The sequence below is a fragment of the Canis aureus genome, chromosome 8 (assembly GCF_053574225.1).
Source record: "Canis aureus isolate CA01 chromosome 8, VMU_Caureus_v.1.0, whole genome shotgun sequence".
NCBI classification, from domain to species: Eukaryota; Metazoa; Chordata; class Mammalia; order Carnivora; family Canidae; genus Canis; species Canis aureus.
The window spans coordinates 59,640,628-59,659,956 of record NC_135618.1 but is presented as its reverse complement, the minus strand read 5'-3'; the positions used below and the strand labels follow the sequence as shown (position 1 = coordinate 59,659,956).

Below are 19,329 nucleotides of genomic sequence, written 5' to 3'. Positions count from 1 at the left end.
GACTGAAGGAGGGAAGAAGGAACAGGGTATTTTTGCATTTTGACATTACAAAAGTGCCGATTAGATTGTCAGCGAGTGGCCGGCAGCATCTGTTTGGGTTGGGAGTTGGCAGGCGCGGCCGAGCGCGGCGGAGGGCGGGGCGGCCGCGGGCTGGGGGGCGGGGAGCCCTTCAGGAGCTCCGCCCAAAGGGGCGCTGCCACCCCTAAGGAGGCGGGCAGCGGCGCTTCTCATTCATTGTCTTGACAAGAGCATCCTCAGCGGGCAGCCTCTGGCTCCGCCAGCGCCTTCCTCCTCCTCTTCCTCCTCCTCCTCTCCCTCCTCTATCCGGGGGGTCCCTCCTCTCTCAGCGGCAGGTAAGCCCGGGTCCCCGGGCGAGGCGCCGGGCATCGCTGCCCTGGGCCACCTGTGGGGCAGGCGTGAGCCGGGCGGGAGGCGGCCGCGGGGGCGGCGGGGCTGTCAGCGCGCGGCGGGGACCGGGGACGGGGCCGTGCGCGCCGCGCGTGCAGGGGGCTCGCCGGGGGGCAGGGGGTGCGCGGGAGGGTCCGTCTGCGCGTCCGGGGCGCCGTGAGCAGGCGGGGTGAGGGACCACCGCAGCCAAGATGGAGGTGGGGGGCGGGGGGCTGGCTCGCGCCGGAACGGGCGGCGGGGGCGGGGGGGCAGGGTGGGGTGAGCCGAGCGGCTGCCCTGAGCTCCGAGACAGGAAGGGGTTGAGAGCAAAACAAGAAAAGACCAAGTTCCCCTTTCCGCGGTTTCTGGGCCTGGTACCTGCAGTGGGGGAGGAGGCGGGTGGGGCGATGGCTTCCTGTTCCCCAGCCTTGGCTTCGGGGCTACCCTCGCTCCAGGCCCAGGGTCTGACCCGGGACTGATCCCTCTGGCCCCGGACTGCTTCTCCTCACACGTGCTTCTCACCTGCTGTCTGGGCAGGTGGGCCCGGAGCCTCCCGGAGCCGACCAGGGCCGACCAGGGCAGCGGGGTGCCCCGCGAGAAGGGCCAGGGCCAAAGGCAGTCTAAGGGTGAAACCGAGGAGGGGGTAGAGGCCTGGCGCCCACGCTGAGCAGGGAGGTGATGCAGTTGGGCTTCAGGATGGAGCCTGGAGCCTGGGGAGCCAGAGGCAACACCATCCTCTTCAGTCGCTCTCTGACCAGCCTGGTGGGAGAAGCCCCGCTGGACCTCAGGGAAATCAGTGCCACCTCTCCCTGTGCATAGTTCCAGAGCAGGTGGAAATGGCACTTAGGGGCACCTGCTCAGGCAGACTCGAGAGGCAGAGGTGTGGGGAGGAGAGAGTGGGACCCAGGCCATTTGCCTGTTTCTGGTGCCCAGACACCTGCTGGGGAGGCCACCCTGCCTCTGATGACCTGCCTCCTGGGCAGGTCAACGTGCTGCTTCCCCCTGGATGCCTAGCCCCTGCCAGGAGGTGAGGGAGGCCAGCCCTGCCCCTGCCTTCAGGAAGCTCTCTGTGTGGGTGTGAGCAATGTGAGCTGTGGCTGCTGTGATGGAGTGAAGCTACCCTCCAGGCTGTGCCCCCAGAGGGTGGGAGGGTGAGCCATGGAGAGAAAGGGCTGTGTCTGGCAGCAGCCGACAGATGGGCTCTTGGTGCTACTGCCCCCACCCCACCCCCAGGCTCTGGAATAGAGGCTGAGGGTACAGACCAGAGGCCTGGGTGGGCAGAAAAGGTAGGCCTTGCAGGTTTGCCAGGAGTGACAAGGGGTGAGGAAGGTGAGCATGAGGGCAACAGGATGGTAGTTACAGAGGACGGAGCAGGGAGCCCAGGAAGATGCTGGGGAAGTTAGCTGAGACCCTAAACACCAGCTGAGGGGTGTCCTGGGGGGACATGGGGAACACTCTAAGGTCAGAGTCAACCTGAAGGGAGAAAGGCCCTCAAGCCCACGTGCCCCTCCCCCCCAGGATGAGCCGGCAGGTGGTCCGCTCCAGCAAGTTCCGCCATGTGTTTGGACAACCAGCCAAGGCTGACCAGTGCTATGAGGATGTGCGTGTCTCACAGACCACCTGGGACAGTGGCTTCTGTGCTGTCAACCCCAAGTTCATGGCCCTGATCTGCGAGGCCAGTGGCGGAGGGGCCTTCCTGGTGCTGCCCCTGGGCAAGGTGAGCCCCTGGAGTCCTTGGGGCAGTAGTCTTCCACTTGAAGGGGCCTCTGGTCCTGATTAGGTGACTGTCACCAGGCCTTCTGGGGCTGCAGCATTGTCATATGTAAAACTGAGCTGGGCCACATGAGCCTTAAGCCTCCTCCAGCTCCAACATGCAGTGGTCGCATGGAAACTGAAGCTCAGGTGACACCAGAAAGGTCATATAGCGAGTCCTGCAGACCCAGGGCCAGGTGTCCCAAGTCTTAGCCCAGGGACTTCTCCCCTCTGGAGCACAGCCTGGGCTCCATGGGGTCTGGGCAGACCCAGTGGTGCTCACGGGGTGGGAGGGGCTTGGGGCCAGGCCAGTCTGAGCCCCCATCACCCTCCAGAGCTCCAGCCAGTTCTGGCCCCGGGCTACAAGCAGGGAGGACATGAAAGGCCCTCTCCCCTCCCCCAAACCTGCCTTCCCTCTGCTTCTGCTGCTCACAACCCCCCTTCCGCTCTGTTGACCCCCACCCCCAGCACACTCCTTTGCCTTGAGGGGTGAGACAGGAAGGGGACATGGGCCCTAAGTTGTTACCTTAAAAGGGCTGATGAAAGCCAAGAGAAGAGGAAGTGGTTGTGGGGCGAGAGCTGGGTGAGCTCTTCACACAGGAAGCCCTGTGGCGGCAGCTGTCCCCGGAAGCAGCCATTTCCAAACCTTTGCTCCTGCTTGGGGCCAGTTATGACAGACTTCCCCAGTCCCTATCCTATTGGAAGGACCCATCCCCATTCCCACACTTCCTGGGGAACCCTACCCTTAATACAACCTCCCCTGCCCAGGGCCCTGGCCTATCATCCCCTGGGAAGCCTGGTTCAAGGAAGCTGGGGTGGGAGTGCCAGCCCTCAGGGCATCGGCAAGAAAGTGGGGGTAGAGATGTCAGGAGTTGGCCAGTAAGGCAGGACTGGGGCCCAGTGTGTCCCTGTTACCCAGCCCTGCACTCCTGTTGTGCACTTCTCACGGCCAGCCCTTCTGAGTTGCCCTGACACCTCTGGGATGGGGGTGGAAGACCAAACCCTCCCACCCTAGGGCCTGTCCCACCTCCCAGGGACTCCACTGCCTTCCTCTCTGGGCCTCTCTGAGGGGTGTGGGGAGGTTAGATCTGGTTCGGTGAGCAAAAGCCCCTCCCTCAGAGGCTCTGCTGTGCTCCCTAGACTGGACGTGTGGACAAGAATGCACCCACGGTCTGTGGACACACAGCCCCCGTGCTGGACATTGCCTGGTGCCCGCACAATGATAACGTCATTGCCAGTGGCTCCGAGGACTGCACAGTCATGGTGAGTAGTGGGGGGCCGGGGGAGCTGTAGCACTGGAGCTGACATCTGGAGCCCCCATGTGTCACTCGCCCCTTCTCTGCAGGTGTGGGAGATCCCTGATGGGGGCCTGACACTGCCCCTGCGGGAGCCTGTCGTCACCCTGGAGGGCCACACCAAACGCGTGGGCATCGTAGCCTGGCACCCCACAGCCCAGAATGTGCTGCTCAGTGCAGGTGCCTGTGGGGAGAAGAGGGGTGGGCTGGTTGCCTGACAGCAAAGGTGGGAGGCTCATGGCTTCTGACACCGGGGATATCACCCAGGTTGTGACAACCTGATCCTGGTGTGGGACGTGGGCACCGGTGCAGCTGTGCTGACGCTGGGCTCCGATGTGCATCCGGACACAATCTACAGCGTGGACTGGAGCCGAGATGGCGCTCTCATCTGTACCTCCTGCCGCGACAAGCGCGTGCGCATCATCGAGCCCCGCAAAGGCACTGTTGTGGCTGTGAGTTGCCATGAATCGTGACCTCTGACCCTAAGACTTTTGCCCTCCCACATACCATCAGCCAGGTCCCTAGATGCTGCCCTCTCTTGCCCTCAGCTGGAGTCTGGTGCTTAGGATGTGTGTACCTGACTGGCCACCTCCCTTTCCTTCCAGGAGAAGGACCGTCCCCATGAGGGGACCCGGCCTGTGCGTGCTGTCTTTGTATCTGATGGAAAGATCCTGACCACCGGCTTCAGCCGCATGAGCGAGCGGCAGGTGGCGCTCTGGGACACGGTGAGCATCCAGTCGGGAGCAGCCATCAGGCTGGACTGGAGACTTAATCCCTGCCCTGCCACTTGCCTGATCCTATAGAGCCATGGGCCTCAGTTTACCCTCTGTGGGATGGGGTTTCCGCTGGTTGTTCTGTGAGGGCCCTCCCTGAGTCCCTGCCCAGAGCTCTTCACAGACCCGATTTGGCCTAGTTCATCATTCTGTCTCACCCATCTCTACAGAAGCACCTGGAAGAGCCACTGTCCCTGCAGGAACTGGACACGAGCAGCGGCGTCCTGCTGCCCTTCTTTGACCCTGACACCAACATAGTCTACCTCTGTGGCAAGGTGTCCTAGTTGGGCAGGGGTGGCCGGAGGGAGGGAGGAGGGAGGAGGGCTGGGAAAGGAGCAGGCTGGAGGAATCTTGGTGTTGATCCTGGGGTGTGCGTCCACCGCCTGCAGGGAGACAGCTCTATCCGGTACTTCGAGATCACTTCCGAAGCCCCATTCCTGCACTATCTCTCCATGTTCAGTTCCAAGGAGTCCCAGCGGGGCATGGGCTATATGCCCAAGCGTGGCCTGGAGGTGAACAAGTGTGAGATTGCCAGGTGACTGACCCCTGACCCCGACCTGAGCATGCTCCCTGGGCAGTGCTGACCCCATGCGGACCTTCAACTCCAGCCGAGCATGCTGTGGGCACCGCTCACCTTCTTATTCCCACAGATTCTACAAGCTGCATGAGCGGAGGTGCGAGCCCATTGCCATGACCGTGCCTAGAAAGGTGATGCCCCCATGTCCCTTCCTGAGCCCTGGGCCAGGCACTGAGCTTGCACAGGTGCAGGGTAGCCGTGTGGCCCAAACACTCTCTTAACCAGCCTTGGCCTTGCCCACAGTCGGACCTGTTCCAGGAGGACCTTTACCCACCCACTGCTGGGCCTGATGCTGCCCTCACGGCTGAGGAGTGGCTGGGGGGCCGAGATGCTGGGCCCCTCCTCATTTCCCTCAAGGATGGCTACGTGCCCCCAAAGAGCCGGGAGCTGAGGGTCAACCGAGGCCTGGATACCGGGCGCAGGAGGATAGTGCCAGAGGCCAGTGGGACCCCCAGCTCGGTGAGAAGTGGATGGGGACCTGGGAGTCAGGACGGGAAGACGGATAGGGCAGGGGCTGCTACTGAGGTGGTCACTGTCTTACTGGAAGGAGGCTGATGTTTGGGCCGTGCTACATTCACATTGGGGATCCTCTGCGGGTAATCCTGAGGCCCCAGAGAACAGGTTTCATGTTTACTGGCTTGCAGCTGTCTGGGCAGCAGCTGACTGAGAGACAGAAGGGCCAAGCCCTGGGGCTCCTGGTAGAGGGGAAGGGGGGTGCCTGCATGAGGGGAGCCCAGGGTGGAGCTGGTACTGATGTGGCGCTGGATCCCCCAGGATGCCATATCCCGCCTGGAGGAGGAGATGAGGAAGCTCCAAGCCACAGTGCAGGAGCTACAGAAGCGCTTGGATAGGCTGGAGGAGACAGTCCAGGCCAAGTAGAGGACCCTAGGGCCTCAGCTGGGGCCACGGTATCACCTCCCTCCCTCCATTCACACCCTTCTCCTCAGGCCACAATGGAGATACAAAATAATAATAAAATGGCTTTATTTTCTGGTACCTCTGACTCTGATGGTCACATGAATGGAGGGTCTGCTGAACTGACTTGCCCTCGAACTTCCCCCTTGGTTACCTTGATGAGATTGGTCCATCGCAGGAGCTGGGGATGCCACAAGAACAGGCTGTGGTAGGCGGGGGCCACCCCATGTTCCTGTGGGTTGAGAGCTGGCAGCATCTCAGGCCCCTTGCCTGGGGCCTCAGGAATTCCCACGGTTACTCAGAATTTGCCTTTCTTGGGCAACCACAACAGGCTGCACGCGACTGTACTGTCACTGTCACTTGTGGGGAAACAAAACTCACATGACACTTGGCGCTTACACGGCATGTTTCAAACTGCAAGCCCAAGAGAGCAAAATCAGGGAATCTTTTGTGAGACAAAAGCTTACAGGTGAGGACACTGAGGCACAGAGCAGTAGAGGGGCTTGTGGGAGGCAGACCTGGGCTCAGGAGCCATCTCCCCTTCCTGGTTCCCAGTCTTCCCTGCAGTGTGGCCGCCTTGCAGTCCCTTACTCTGGGATCCAGACAGAAGAGACCCGTCAGGCCCTGTCAAGTGGGGGCTTAGAAGTGGGCTTCTGATGCCCAGCTCAGTGTGTGACCCCAAGCTAGGACAAGGTGACTGGGATGGGTGTCCTGGCCACAGCAGAGCTTCCCTCATTCCTGACAGGACCACAGCAGGACTAAGTGCCTCATTCATGGCCCCCTGCCCTGCTTCAGCAAGAGGGAGAAAAACAACCATTTGAGTCTCAATCTCTATGCAAGCCATGTGACCCGGGCAAGTCACTTCTCTCCAGGTCTCAGCTGCTCTATAGAATGGGAAGGGATAGCACTGTAGCTCTGAATGCAGTAAGTGGATCCAATCAGAGGTGTGATAAAAGGGAGCAGCAAAAATCTGGACCCTGGGCCTCTTAAAGTGACATTCCTTCCCTGAGCCTGTCTTGCACATTGGTGGGGGGTGGGGCAGAGGGAGTGTGGGTATATGAGCCCTTATAGCGAAGTAGTACTTGAGGATACTTAGCCACTAGCTTTCCTCCTGGCCCAAGGGAACTGAAAAAAGTTCAGGAGAGGATCCTAGGAACACAGAAGGGTTAACCCACTATCACCATGACTTATAGCTTTACTAGCCCATTCTCCCTCTGACAGGAACAAGAGAGAGGTAGCAAGTGGGATGGTTATTTAGGGGTCAAAAAACTGGCCCTGAAAAATGGGATCAGAGTGGTGGAGTGGTTGAAGACTTGGGTTGAAGACTTGGTTGAGACCCCTCACTACCCAAGAGCCCTGGCCCCATCTGGGTCTCTTGCTGCCCTCCTGGGTCTGAGGGACCCCATCTGTGCCAGGCCTTACCAATCCTGGTACCTGTGTTTAAGATTGATACTAGGGGCAGCCCGGGTGGCTAAGTGGTTGAGCATCTGCTTTTGGGTCAGGGCATGATACCCAAATCATGGGATCAAGTCCCACATTGGGCTCCTTGCTGGGAGCCTACTTCTCCCTCTCCCTGTGTCTCTGCCGCTCTCATGAATAAATAAATAAAAATAAATTTAAAAAAAAGATTGATACTAGGGACATCGTGCGCCCCAATTTTATGGCTCAAGGGGCTTTGTTTTCCCACTTTAACCCTATCCCTATCTCCTGCCCACAGCTCCATTCCTGAAGCCCTCATGGTCTACCCAGGGGCAATGTGGCCACATCAAGCCCTGGGCTAAAGGTTCACTGGACTTCCTCCAGTGGACCAGAAAGCATCCACATTCCAGGTGCTGTGGCGTCCTTGCTGGGGCACCACACCCCAAGACCCTGAAGGGCTGGGTAACCTGCAGGGAAGTGCGAATCCTCCAGTATGCCTCTGACATCAGGCGATGTTGGGGAGTGGGGGAAGTTTGTTAAATTGGCCATCACCCTGAAACCCGGGTACTTTTTCATCTGTGTGTCCCGAAGACTGGCAGAGAGGCCAGGAATCCCCAGCAATGGCCAATGAATAGGGCTGTGCCAGGAATTGCAGAGGCTGGTGGTGCCTGCCCTGAAAAAGACTTTAAGGATGGAAGTTCCATTTTGTAAGTGGGGACACAGAGGCCTGTGTGTGAAGGACTCGTCCGAGGTAAGACGATGGAGAGCGGGCGGGCGGGGAGAAACCAGGCTCTAGACTCCAGCCCAGCACCCCTCCCACCCTCCCATATACAACACGCTGACACAGAAGCTGGCCCTGATTCATAATTTAATGGCTGTGTGGGCCTTGGGCTCTTATTTCTGGCGCTCACGGGCCCACTGCTCTGGGGTCAGGGTTTTCTGCTCAAAGGCGTGAATGTGCAGGAGCTCTTCTGCCAGGCACGTGTTCACCAGCCTGGGGGAGAGATGGGGCGAGGAAATGGAAGGCCGGAGTCTCAGTCGTGGTCCCAGAAAGCAGGGTGACCCAGGACGCTGGAGGTCCCCGGGCCCTGGGAACCAAAGGGGCAGAGGGCCTCGGTCTCAGCACAGGGATCCTTGGAAGGCGGGATCCCTGGGGCCGTGGCTCACCGTGCGGGGCCCGCTGGCTGGGGCGAGGGAGTCAGGGTTAGGGGAGGGGCCAGGGTTGTGGCTCCAGCGCTGGGATGGCGCTGAGCGAGGTATTCCCGGGACCTCACCGGTGTCTCTGAAGCAGCGGCTTCCCCTCGAACTTGGCCGACACCACCAGCACTCGGAAGCTGGACGCGCAACGGTTGGGAGTCGTGTCCTCGACTTCCTATGGGGCAGAAAGAACGGCGCGCAGGCTGTGAAGCCCTCCCCTCAGGCGCTCTTTCCCCTCGTTGGGCGAATCCAGGCCTCTCAACTCACCACATGCTCTGCCTCCAGGTCCCGCTGCAGCTTCTCCCGGAGGTATTCGGCGCTGAGTTCCATTGCAGCAGTCCAGAAGGGGCGGCAGCCCAGCCGGGATGGAACCCCGGCTTCGACCCCAGCCACACTCCTTCCGCCCTTACTGACGCCACTTCCGCTGAGGCCCCTCCTCCCGCCCTTACTAGGGCGTCCGTAACCTCAGCACTTCCGCCCTCACGTAAGCCCGGCTTTCCGCGGTTACCATCCAGCAGCCAATCAGAGTCTGCACGAGGACGGACTCGGGCGCTAATTGGGGCCCGCCGCCTGCACCGCAGCCTGGGTTCTGCGAGCCGGTTTGAACACCCTACTCCAGCCAGGAGAGGGTGCGCGAACCTGCATTGCTGCGGCCTCTAAGGTACCTCGGGCTCGCCCCCAAACGCTCTCCCCGAGACAAGGATCTTGCGGCCCAGGCAGCCCAGCCCTCTCTGAGGTCACAGGCCCAGCAATCAACCCACAAATCCCGATGGGCCCTGCGGGGGGCGCGGCGAGGCCCGGGCCCTTTTTCGGCGTCTACCTGCTCTACTGCCTGAACCCTCGGCACCGGGGTCGCGTCTACGTGGGGTTCACCGTCAACCCTGCTCGTCGGGTCCAGCAGCACAACGGGGGCCGCAAAAAAGGCGGGGCCTGGCGGACCAGCGGACGCGGGCCCTGGTAAGAGGGAGCGGATTACTATCCGGAGGGAGGGCTTCAAGAAGGAGGCGGGGCTCGAAGGAGGAGAGGCCTGCCGAGGGGGCGGAGCCCTGTGGTGGCTGCTACAGGGCCGGAGGTGGGGCCCCGGTAAGCAGGGCGGGCCTATCACAGGGGAGGAGCGTGGCGAGGGGGCGGAGCCGGGGCCCCGGTGAGTAGGGCGGGCCTATCACAGGGGAGGAGCGTGGCGAGGGGGCGGAGCCGGGGCCCCGGTGAGCAGGGCGGGCCTATCACAGGGGAGGAGCGTGGCGAGGGGGCGGAGCCGGGGCCCCGGTGAGCAGGGCGGGCCTATCACAGGGGAGGAGCGTGGCGAGGGGGCGGAGCCTGTGAAACAGCTGTGGGATGATGAGGAAGGGTTTGGGGAGGAAGGGGACGATGATCTGGGCTTGGCCCGGCGACAGCACGCTGATGGACAAGGCTGGGGTTAGAAAAGAGAGCCCCCAAGGGAGAGGAGCTGAGGAGGGCTCTTAAGTACTTCCGCTGGAGGTGGGGCCTGAAGTTGGCAGGTGCGAAGGGACTGACCTCCGCGAAGGCGGCAGGGCCCCGCGGACTGGGTTTGAAGCCGGGTGGGCGTGAGGCCTTCGCTCTCGGGTCGGACTGGGGTTGAGCCATGGCGAGGGGATTCGGCTTGACCCGGGCTGGGGCGGGTCTCACGGGCCTCGTTCTTGTCCCCAGGGAGATGGTGCTTATCGTGCACGGCTTCCCTTCTGCCGTGGCCGCCCTTCGGGTAAGAAAGGAGACGAGGGTGGTGGGAGGAAGGCCGGGGCTTGGCGCCTCCCCCGGGCGGCCCTGAAGCCCCTACTCCCCGCCCGCAGTTCGAGTGGGCCTGGCAGCACCCGCGGGCCTCGCGCCGCCTGGTGCACGTGGGCCCGCGCCTGCGCAGCGAGGCGGCCTTCGCTTTCCACCTGCGCGTGCTGGCGCACATGCTGCGCGCGCCGCCCTGGGCGCGCCTCCCGCTCACCGTGCGCTGGCTGCGCGCCGACTTCCGTCGCGAGCTGTGCCCGCCGCCGCCGCCACACATGCCGCTGGCCTTCGGGCCTCCGCCGCCCCGCGCCCGGGAGCGCCGCGCGGGGCCCTCGGCTGACCCGGAGCCCGAGCGCGACCGAGACGCCGACGCCTCCTGCGCCCTGTGCGCGCGCTCCTTCCAGGTGAGCCGCCCACCTGGCCGCCAGGGCCGGCTTGGGATCCAGCTGCTCATGGAAGGACCGGGCGGCCCAGTGACAACCTTGGTCACCGCTAAAATGGGGATGGTACTTGCTGCCATTCTTCGAAACCGGCACCGTCCTGCTCAGGGCCTTTGCTCTTCCCCTTTGACTGTTAGCTTCTGCCCTAGACCTTCACTTCGGTCTTTATAAAATGCCTTCTCCTTCTCCACGAGGTCTTCCTTGGCTCTCCATCTAAAACTGCACTTCTTTCTTGTACACTCCCCTGCCCCCCCCTTTTTTTCCTTTAAAGCCTAAGGACTTACTAACATAGATGGGTTTTTTTTTTAGATCTTATGGTCAGTTTCTCCCCTGCCCCAATACAAGGCAGTTCTTGTTCACTGCTGTAAAAAGGTCTGGCAAAGAGCAGGTGGCCAATAAATATTTAACAAATTAACTGGGATGATAGGCCTGACTTCTGAGCTCTCAGGAAGTGTGTAAGTTGAATACTTGCCATTCAGAGATTAAGTGACCTGCCTGAGATCACTTAGCATGTAAGAATTATAGGTCTGGCTGCAGTGGTCATGCTGTTTATATAATCACTGCTAATGCTCAGAGAAAATTGGCTGGCTTAGTCCCTGTAGACAAGTAGTATAACCTCTCCATGACTCAGTTCCATCTGTAAAATGCAAATAATAGTATGTGTGTCATAGCGTTGTTAATGTAGAGCCTCTGCAACAGTGTCTGGTCCATAGAAATCCTGAGTGTTAGCTACATCATTCCCCCTGGTTTTCTCTCTCACCCACCTGCCACCTTCGACAGGATGAAGAGGGCCCCCTGTGCTGCCCCCACTCTGGCTGCCGCCTAAGGGCCCACATGATCTGCCTAGCTGAGGAGTTCCTGCAAGAGGAGCCAGGGCAGCTTCTGCCCCTAGAGGGCCAATGCCCTGGGTGAGTCCAACACCCCCACCCCAGCCTGGTCTAGCTCTGGGAAGATGGTGCCAGTTGTCTATGTCCAGGCCCAGGCCTGAAGCTGAGATAAGCTAAGTCCTTATCTTGGCACCCAGGGCCTAGCCTGGAGGCAGCTTGTGATCCTGACTGTATCTCCTACCAACCGTACCCCTTGGTAGCTGTAAGAACTCAGTGCTGTGGGGAGACCTGATCTGGCTGTGCCGAATGGGCAACGAGGAGGAAGAGGAGGACTTGGAGTTAGAAGAGGTGAGAGGTGGCTTGGGCCTCAGACTCCCTAGCCCACCCCATACCTGAGGCTGCCTTTGACCAGTTCTCTTGTCTCTACAGGAGCACTGGACGGACATGCTGGAGACCTGACCCTGACTCACCTCAGCAGCCCCAGCCCTCTGCCCACTCCATCTGTGCCATCCACCCCCCCCAGGGGTCTAGGCAATTTTTACTTGATTACAATAAAGAGTCTGAGTTAAGGGAACTTTGTGGTGTTTGGGGGGGCTGGTGCTAGGAGGCAGAGGCCCTGCGGGTCACTGGGGCCTGAGGAAAAGAGGAGAATTGGGAGGGGTCACTCGCCAGCATGGACCAGCCTCTCTTCTTCCTAGAGGTCTGTACACCTCAGCTTTCCCCAGCATGCTTGTGATGGCACAGAGTCCTTTGAGTACTTGGGAGACTTAGAGCCCATCTAAAATCAGTGCCCAGGGCAGCCTGGGTGGCTCGGCGGTTTAGTGCTGCCTTTGGCCGGGGCATGGTCCCGGGGACCCGGGATCGAGTCCCATGTCAGGCTCCCTGCATGGAGCCTGCTTCTCCCTCTGCCTGTGTCTCTGCGCCTCTCTCTCTGTGTGTGTGTGTCTCTCATGAATAAATAAAATCTTTAAGAAAAACAAAAATAAGTATTTTCTGAAAGAAATCACCTTTAAAAAAACAAAATCAGTGCCCAGCTTGACTTTGAGCTTTATTTACATTTTTTAAAGATTTTACTTACTGGGATGCCTGGGTGGCTCAGTGGTTGAACATCTGCCTTCAGCTCAGGGTGTGATCCCAGGATCGAGTCCCATATCGGGCTCCTTGCAGGGAGTCTGCTCCTCCCTCTGCCTGTGTCTCTGCCTATCTTTCTCTCTCTCTGTCTCTCATGAATAAAATAAAATCTTAAAAAACAAAAACAAGTATATCCTGAAAGAAATCACCTTTAAAAACACAAAATCAGTGCCCAGCTTGACTCTGAGCTTTATTTACTTTATTTAAGATTTTACTTACTGGGAAGCACCTGGGTGGCTCAGTGGTTGAACATCTGCCTTGAGCTCAGGGTGTGATCCCAGGATCGAGTCCTGTATCAGGCTCCTTGCAGGAAGCCCAATGTGGGACTTGATCCCGGACCCCAGGACTATGACCTGAGCCAAAGGCAGATGCTCAATCACTGAGCCACCCGGGTGCCCTGACTTTGAACTTTAATCCAAATAGTAAGGACAAAGGCCAAGAGCAGGGTGGGTAGGGGGATACATGACCCCATGGCTCTCCCCCCATGGTGGCTCTCCAGGCCCCAACTCCTGGTCTCTGTGTGGAGCCCCTTCAAACCCAGTGAAAGAAAAGTACCTTGTGGGGGCCATGGTTCTGTTACCCATTGTGAGTGAATCCATGCAATCCTCGGGAGCCGTGGAGCTGGACTCACTCCCAGGGTTCTTGCTCTTTCCTCCTGCCCCACCTCTTCTGCCCCTCCACCCCCACCCCTCCCATTGCTCCATACTGGCCTTGTGGTCAGAGGTCAGAGTGGCAGTTCTAGAATGCTTGAACTGCTGGGGGTCTGGGGTCCACTCCCAGCCTGAACCTTTGATATCTTCAAAACTGGCCTGGAGCCAGTAGGAAGGTGAGTGGCTTGCTCACAAGCATGCCACCTTTCCCCTCCACTCTGCACTCTCAAATCTGGCTAGCTCCATTAGAAAAAACATCAGTTGGCCCGCCCTGCAGGGGTGGAGTTAGAGGGCAGGTCAGGAGCCAGGATTACAGCTCAAAAAACACTCCCAAAATAAAAATGAAAACATATTGGACCTTTTGCCTAGTTTCAGTCTTCCTTTTATTTTCTATATCCTAAACCCACATCTTGGGTTTTCAGGCCAGTCTAAGCTTGGCTCTGGTAGGGCTGGTCTCAGGAGGGGAGCAGAGTGGGACCTTCCCACTCTAAACTCCACCCTTTCCTTCTTGGAAGACAGCCAGATCCCATCGCTGGCTCCGATCCCTCCCACTTTGGATTTATAAACCCTCAACTCAGAAAGCAGTTCTGCACTCCCCACACTGCCCCAGTAAGCCACAGCACAAAGTAGTCAGGAGGCCAAGACCCAAAGAGATCTGGTGAGTGCCGGGGGGTGGGGTGGGCTGGGCCAGGCCTCCCTCCCTTTGCAGGGCTAGCTCCTCTCTCTCTCTGGCCTGTACTGGCCTCCTTGCCCTTTCTCTTTATGGGGCATCTCAATCTGCCAACCACAATCTGGAATGAAATCCCCTTCTGGTGACTCCTCACTTTTGCTCATCTGCATATCAGACTCTAGCTCCCAAACAGGCTCAGTTGCTCAGCTGCCTGTTTATCCTTAAGCCAAGACGGGAGTGTGATTGGGCAGGAGGGATCACAGGCTCAGCTAGCCTTTGGAATGTTTCCCTGTGTGAGGGGCCCCAGGGGCCCAAGGGGATGGCAGGGAGAGCAGGCTGATACTGTAGGCCAGGGGCTGCCAGAAAGTAGTGGGAGAAAGCAAGCTGGCAGGCGGGGAGTTAGGCCAGGCAGACATTAGAGTAGTTCTCTCAAGTGCACAGTGGAGTCTCCTGGAAAGCTTCCAGAAAACAGGTTGGGCCCTGAGAGACTGATTTAATTGGTTTGGGGTGTGCCTCCAGGCACAGGGATTTTAAAAAGCTCTGCAGGTAAATCAAAGGTGCAGCCAACTGCATGACCCACTGCATGAATGTCACATCTCAGCTTGAACCCCAGCTCCCACCACCCACTAGCTTTGTGAGCAGGGGCAAGTCAGCCTCAGTTCCTTATCTTACAGCAAGATTTCAATACATGGCATATTGTGATGTTGTTAAGGCAAGTAGACCACACTCTGGTCCTTGACGCAGCATGGAGGACATTCCCGACACCTCGCGCCCACCACTGAAGTATGTGAAGGGGATCCCTCTAATCAAGTACTTTGCAGAGGCACTGGAGTCAATGCAGGACTTCCAAGCTCAGCCTGATGACCTGCTTATCAGCACGTACCCCAAATCTGGTAGGTGATGAGGGCCACCCACCCCTCTCCTGGGCCACAGTCCCCTGCGTTGGGCCAGTAGGGGCCTGCCCTTGGTCCTGCTCACCTCCCCTCTGCCTGCTCTCCAGGCACCACTTGGGTGAGCGAGATCCTGGACATGATCTACCAAGACGGTGATGTAGAGAAGTGTCGCAGGGCCCCCGTCTTCATCCGGGTACCCTTCCTTGAGTTCAAGGCTCCAGGGATTCCCACAGGTGTGTGGTGGGGCTCTGGGGATGAGTGGAGCAGAGGGAAGAGGCAGGACTGGGCTCCAGCTCAGCAGACCTTTCTCTACCCATGGCACAGGTTTGGAGGTTCTAAAAGATACACCAGCCCCACGACTCATCAAGACACACCTGCCCCTGGCCCTGCTCCCCCAGACCTTGTTGGATCAGAAGGTCAAGGTGAGTGGCAGCGGAATCTAGGGAAGGAGGCCACTGGGGCCATCCTAGCTTTGGCCCTCTCTGCTGGGAAGGTCTCACGGTAAGGGGGATGGCTGTCTGCTTCATCGTGTGGTGGGGGGTCAGTGGAAGTGAGACTTCTCTGTGCAGAGCTGAGAAAGGCAGTCTTCTCTAGGCCTCCTCAGGCCCGTGGAAGAGAGGGCTGGTGAAAACCTGGCATACCTTGTTCCAAATCTGGGTATGGCAGCACTGAGAGGATTAGATTAGCATAAAATAAGGTTCCAGGGACCACAAGCAAGTCAGCCTCTAAGCCTGTTTCTCCCTTTGCCAGACCAAGAGCTAACTTCCTCATAGGGATGCGCTGAAGGGTGGAACTGCCTGGCTTGCTGTGTGGTGATGATGCTTGGGGGGGCTGTCTGTGTGTGGGGGATGTCCTCCAGGTGGTCTACGTCGCCCGCAACGCAAAAGATGTAGCTGTCTCCTATTACCACTTCTACCGCATGGCCAAGGTGCACCCTGACCCTGACACCTGGGACAGCTTCCTGGAGAAGTTCATGGCTGGGGAAGGTGAGCCTGAGTCTGGAGGAAGGAGTGGGGTGGAGCTGAGCAGCAGCCAACCAAAACTAATACCAGCCTCTGTGTCCATATCTCCCCCCCCACCCCAGTGTCCTATGGGTCCTGGTATCAGCATGTGCAGGAATGGTGGGAGCTGAGTCACACTCACCCTGTTCTCTACCTCTTCTATGAGGACATGAAAGAGGTGAGGCTACCTGCTGCTGCTTCCCTCCAAGTCCCATGTGGAGAGGCAGGGACCTGCCGAGGCCTTCTCAGCCACCTGCCTTAGCCAGTGCCCTGGTCCCCCCGCCTGCCTTTCTGCCCGAGACTTGGGGCTACAGTGTTACCTGGGCAGCAACACTGTGGAGCTCAGATCTCAGACCTGAGTGACACCGGCCATTCCCTGCTGTTGCTCTCCCTGGGGCCACAGTTATTAAAGAGGACTGTCCCTGCCCTCACCCATCAGTACCCAAACAAGAGGGCCCAAGGGTCACAGGGCAGGGGCAACTAATGTGCCCCAGGGAAAGACAACCCAAGTCAAGGAGCCTGAGGCTGAGAGATCTCTAAGTGGAAGTGGCCAGATCCCCTGGGGAGGAGCTGGGTGGCCTCCCTCTTGTTTGCTCAGTAAGCAAGCCCAATCTCCACTGAAAAGCCCCTCTGCTGCTCCAGAACCCCAAAAGGGAGATTCAGAAGATCCTGAAGTTTGTGGGGCGCTCCCTGCCAGAGGAGACTGTGGATCTCATCGTCCAGCACACGTCTTTCAAGGAGATGAAGAACAACTCCATGGCTAACTACACCACCTTATCTCCTGACATCATGGACCACAGCATTTCTGCCTTCATGAGGAAAGGTGAGTACCCATGCAGGATGGCCATCTGGGGAGGCAAACATGAAAACGGAGGCAAGAGTTGGCCTGGGCCATCTGGGGCCTGCTCTGCAGCCGGGACCTGCAGCCACCTTCCCCTCCACCCACAGGCATCTCTGGGGACTGGAAGACCACCTTCACTGTGGCCCAGAATGAGCGCTTTGATGCCGACTATGCCAAGAAGATGGAGGGTTGTGGCCTCAGCTTCCGCACACAGCTGTGAGCAGTGCCCCCAGGAGGCACCCAAAGGCCCCGTGCTCTGACACAGCCAGCCCCCAGCCTCAAAAATAAAATTCCATTGGTATTACACTGAGAGCCTTTAATGCAAGCAAAAAGCAAACCTGAGCTGGAAGGAATTCCCCCTGGGATCAAATGAAGCTATCTTCCCTCCCTCCAGCTCTCCAATTCCCCAACCTGCCCTGGTATGGGGAGGGGCAGAAGGGCCTGGAAAAACAAAACCGAGGAGACGTGGGCAAAGGGGAACAATATTTATTTGCCACAATCTTTTGTTGCATTCCCCTGGGGGAGTGGCAGGAGATCTTGAGTCTGCCAGCCCACTTCACTTTTTCTTGGGCTCCTTACAAGCCACCACGTACCTCTGGGCCACATTGAGGGGAGGGGAGTAACCATCTGCATAGGAGGTGTCTTCAAACAGGACTGAATAGTCATCCTGGGGCTGCGGCAGGGGGCAGACAGGAGGGGCTAGTCAGAGACCCCCAGGCAAGGCCCCCGAGCCCAGACTGACAGAAACCTCTGGTACACGGGCTCCCAGCCTCTCCTGTCCCCATCTTCACTCAGAATTTAGTTCCTGCTATGACAGAACCCTATTCTCGGCAACAAAGTGCCAGGGGACAAAGAGCAGGGAGGAGGAAGATTCGCGGTCTACGTTGGGGGGATTCTACATGGAGAGTCTGGTGCCTTTTGGGGACCCTCTAAGAAGGAGATCAGGGAAAACACCGAGGGCAGCAGGCAGGGATCCTGGAGGAAGCAAGCAGAGCAGCCTTGAAGCTGCCATCAGGTGTTGGGTCACCAGCACAAGGGAGCATGGCCTCAGATGAAGAAAGGCCAGTGGTGGATGAGTCAAGGCAGGGAAGACAGGTCCTGGGCACAGTGCTTCCCACCTCAGGGCTGCTCGTCTCAGTGCAAAAGTGGGGTGAGACTAGAGGATATACTGGTTCCATTCCACTCGGGGTTTGCTAGGACTCTGAGGATTAGCTGGCACTGCCTTAGGGGACAGGGCTTGAGGGCCCCTATGGGGCAGAGTAAGCAGGAGAGAGGGAGAAACTTGCAGGACTCTCTTAGCTCAGAGGGGCTGTCAGATGAGGACAGGAGGGGAAAAAGTGGAAGGTGACCCCAAGACCATCTGGTCAGCCCAGTCCTGGTGTCATGGTCTGTCTCTCCTGCAGGGGTTACCTTACCCGTTGTGGGGGCGTGTGGATCAGGGCACGGTAGAAGCAGGTGGTCTGAGGATACAGGGCCAGCACGAGCTGCTCCTTCTGAAATAAGGCTTCGGGGTCTGTCTCTGGGTTGGCTTTCCACTGGGGCAGAGGGATGATGCGCCGCCGGCTCAGGGTATGTCTCCTGGAAGGGGGGCTTAGATCAACCCACAGCCAGGTGGGAGGCTCCTTCCCAGCAGCATCCATGGTCCCTCCCTGCCCAACACTCACTCTTTGCCTTCTTCATCAATGTCATCTACCTCATACCTGGAGAACAAAGAGAAAACAGAGGATGCAGGGAGATGCATGGTCCGAACCGGAGAGCGATGAGGAGGGGAAGCATCCCAAGGAGCTGGAGTCACACATCATCCCTGTCCCCACAGGGACCCTGGAGTGGGGTGGGGGGCTCTTCTCCCAGCCTACAGATGGGAGAGTCCACGGAGGGCCGGGTGTCCACTTACTTGTTGGTGGCGTGGCTGTAACTGACCACCTCAGCCAGGATCCACTGCTCATCCCCATCCACGGCCTTGACTCGGGCAGCCACCTTGTCTCCAGGTTTGGCCACGTAGTCCCCAGAGGCCGGAATGGCCCCACAGAGGGGTGGGGGCCTGAGGATGGACTGAGAGGTTAGTCCCAGCCCCTCCCTCCTGTCAGCTCCGCCCCTTGACCCCGGGCCTGCCCTCACTTGTCACCAGGTTTCCCGATCCACAAGGGCAGGGTCATGGCCGACTGCTGCAGCAGCGTCATCAGCACCCCCCTGCGCATGGTCTTCCGGGGGGGCTCCGAGTCATTGTACAGGCCCGCGATCTTGGCCGCTGCAGGAAGGAAGCGCGCCCCTGAGGCCCCAGAGATGGGGCTCCTGCCCCGGACCCTCGTTTGTACCGGTGCACGGAGCCATCAGTGGAGCTCAGCCTGGGGCCCACCTCCTTAATTACCACCAAGGGCCCCCCAGCAGATGCTTGCCGTCAGAGGCCCAATCTGCTCTCACAGATCTGGTAGATGTTGCTCTCAAGATCCCCTTGCAGGGAAGGAACCAAAGAGGGCAAAAGAAGGGTTCTGAGGTACTGGTCACATCTGTTTGCTTGGTTAGTGAAAATTTCATAAAGTTCTCTGTACAGTTAGGTCAGTCCTCTACTGAGTAGATGTCATTCAATAAAAAAAAGAATGTAGACAGTCTCCTGACCTTCTCAGGCATGGCTCAACACACTCAAAGTTGCACAAAGCCAACTGGCAGTGTGACGTTTTGATAGGCAAGCAGCCTGCCTACTGTGGGTTCACTGAAAGGGTAAGAGAGGTGGGAGAGCCACGGCAGTCTAAAAGTTCAGATTTGGAAGCCAACACCCTCTGTAAACTCCCATCTGAAGGATGGTTCTCACAAAGCAGCAGGTTGC

General features: G+C 58.7%; 5 protein-coding genes across 15 annotated transcripts in view; 3 read left to right on the top strand and 2 right to left on the bottom strand.

Annotated features, from left to right (window-relative positions):
* Positions 1-176: 176 nt before the first annotated feature.
* Positions 177-5,780, top strand: CORO1A (coronin 1A). The gene is made up of 11 exons (XM_077907196.1): positions 177-353; positions 1,906-2,104; positions 3,280-3,402; positions 3,485-3,614; positions 3,702-3,886; positions 4,040-4,159; positions 4,378-4,482; positions 4,597-4,742; positions 4,858-4,915; positions 5,028-5,243; positions 5,559-5,780. Exons 2-11 carry the CDS (start codon positions 1,907-1,909, stop codon positions 5,661-5,663), a joined length of 1,386 nt encoding a protein of 461 aa, XP_077763322.1. The 5' UTR covers positions 177-353; position 1,906; the 3' UTR covers positions 5,664-5,780.
* Positions 5,781-7,969: 2,189 nt separating this feature from the next.
* BOLA2B (bolA family member 2B) lies at positions 7,970-9,350 on the bottom strand. 3 transcript variants are annotated; one of them, XM_077907210.1, is made up of 3 exons: positions 8,583-9,350; positions 8,393-8,490; positions 7,970-8,302 (listed from the first exon to the last, which is right to left on the bottom strand). In XM_077907210.1, exons 1-3 carry the CDS (start codon positions 8,643-8,645, stop codon positions 8,062-8,064), a joined length of 402 nt encoding a protein of 133 aa, XP_077763336.1. In that variant the 5' UTR covers positions 8,646-9,350; the 3' UTR covers positions 7,970-8,061. The 3 variants fall into 3 exon arrangements, with proteins under 3 accessions (XP_077763336.1, XP_077763337.1, XP_077763338.1); XM_077907211.1 differs by having other exon boundaries at positions 7,970-8,206; positions 8,583-9,339; XM_077907212.1 differs by having other exon boundaries at positions 7,970-8,112; positions 8,583-9,325.
* Positions 8,633-11,888, top strand: SLX1A (structure-specific endonuclease subunit SLX1A). Of its 3 annotated transcripts, XM_077907207.1 has the most exons (6): positions 8,774-9,272; positions 9,984-10,035; positions 10,124-10,456; positions 11,273-11,400; positions 11,580-11,667; positions 11,749-11,888. In XM_077907207.1, exons 1-6 carry the CDS (start codon positions 9,085-9,087, stop codon positions 11,776-11,778), a joined length of 819 nt encoding a protein of 272 aa, XP_077763333.1. In that variant the 5' UTR covers positions 8,774-9,084; the 3' UTR covers positions 11,779-11,888. The 3 variants fall into 3 exon arrangements, with proteins under 3 accessions (XP_077763334.1, XP_077763333.1, XP_077763335.1); XM_077907208.1 differs by lacking the exon at positions 11,749-11,888 and having other exon boundaries at positions 8,633-9,272; positions 11,517-11,656; XM_077907209.1 differs by lacking the exon at positions 10,124-10,456 and having other exon boundaries at positions 8,788-9,272.
* A 1,641-nt stretch (positions 11,889-13,529) lies between these two features.
* Positions 13,530-16,809, top strand: LOC144319293 (sulfotransferase 1A1). 2 transcript variants are annotated; one of them, XM_077907206.1, is made up of 8 exons: positions 13,530-13,758; positions 14,445-14,663; positions 14,771-14,896; positions 14,988-15,085; positions 15,523-15,649; positions 15,748-15,842; positions 16,307-16,487; positions 16,613-16,809. In XM_077907206.1, exons 2-8 carry the CDS (start codon positions 14,516-14,518, stop codon positions 16,723-16,725), a joined length of 888 nt encoding a protein of 295 aa, XP_077763332.1. In that variant the 5' UTR covers positions 13,530-13,758; positions 14,445-14,515; the 3' UTR covers positions 16,726-16,809. The 2 variants fall into 2 exon arrangements, with proteins under 2 accessions (XP_077763332.1, XP_077763331.1); XM_077907205.1 differs by having other exon boundaries at positions 13,538-13,758; positions 14,483-14,663.
* Positions 16,810-16,975: 166 nt separating this feature from the next.
* SGF29 (SAGA complex associated factor 29) overlaps positions 16,976-19,329 on the bottom strand; it is a 29,660-nt gene continuing 27,306 nt past the window's right edge. For all 6 annotated transcript variants that reach the window (XM_077907202.1, XM_077907199.1, XM_077907201.1 and 3 more), the window contains 5 exons: positions 18,624-18,753; positions 18,400-18,546; positions 18,170-18,205; positions 17,921-18,083; positions 16,976-17,178 (listed from right to left, as the gene is read on the bottom strand). In XM_077907202.1, coding sequence (XP_077763328.1) covers positions 17,062-17,178; positions 17,921-18,083; positions 18,170-18,205; positions 18,400-18,546; positions 18,624-18,753 — 593 coding nt within the window. In that variant the 3' untranslated portion in view covers positions 16,976-17,061. The remainder of the gene's footprint in view (positions 17,179-17,920; positions 18,084-18,169; positions 18,206-18,399; positions 18,547-18,623; positions 18,754-19,329) is intronic.

Excerpts from the sequence above, each read along its gene's own strand:
- SLX1A (XM_077907207.1), top strand. The coding sequence starts at position 9,085 with ATGGGCCCTGCGGGGGGCGCGGCGAGGCCCGGGCCCTTTTTCGGCGTC. Across the intron at positions 9,273-9,983 it reads ACCAGCGGACGCGGGCCCTG|GGAGATGGTGCTTATCGTGC; the intron begins GTAAGAGGGAGC and ends TCTTGTCCCCAG. Across the intron at positions 10,036-10,123 it reads CTGCCGTGGCCGCCCTTCGG|TTCGAGTGGGCCTGGCAGCA; the intron begins GTAAGAAAGGAG and ends CCCCGCCCGCAG.
- CORO1A (XM_077907196.1), top strand. The coding sequence starts at position 1,907 with ATGAGCCGGCAGGTGGTCCGCTCCAGCAAGTTCCGCCATGTGTTTGGA. Across the intron at positions 3,615-3,701 it reads GAATGTGCTGCTCAGTGCAG|GTTGTGACAACCTGATCCTG; the intron begins GTGCCTGTGGGG and ends GATATCACCCAG. Across the intron at positions 3,887-4,039 it reads GCAAAGGCACTGTTGTGGCT|GAGAAGGACCGTCCCCATGA; the intron begins GTGAGTTGCCAT and ends CTTTCCTTCCAG.
- BOLA2B (XM_077907210.1), bottom strand. The coding sequence starts at position 8,645 with ATGGAACTCAGCGCCGAATACCTCCGGGAGAAGCTGCAGCGGGACCTG. Across the intron at positions 8,491-8,582 it reads ACCTGGAGGCAGAGCATGTG|GAAGTCGAGGACACGACTCC; the intron begins GTGAGTTGAGAG and ends TCTGCCCCATAG. Across the intron at positions 8,303-8,392 it reads CCGCTGCTTCAGAGACACCG|CCAGCGGGCCCCGCACGGTG; the intron begins GTGAGGTCCCGG and ends CCCTCGCCCCAG.
- LOC144319293 (XM_077907206.1), top strand. The coding sequence starts at position 14,516 with ATGGAGGACATTCCCGACACCTCGCGCCCACCACTGAAGTATGTGAAG. Across the intron at positions 14,664-14,770 it reads CAGCACGTACCCCAAATCTG|GCACCACTTGGGTGAGCGAG; the intron begins GTAGGTGATGAG and ends CCTGCTCTCCAG. Across the intron at positions 16,488-16,612 it reads TTCTGCCTTCATGAGGAAAG|GCATCTCTGGGGACTGGAAG; the intron begins GTGAGTACCCAT and ends CTCCACCCACAG.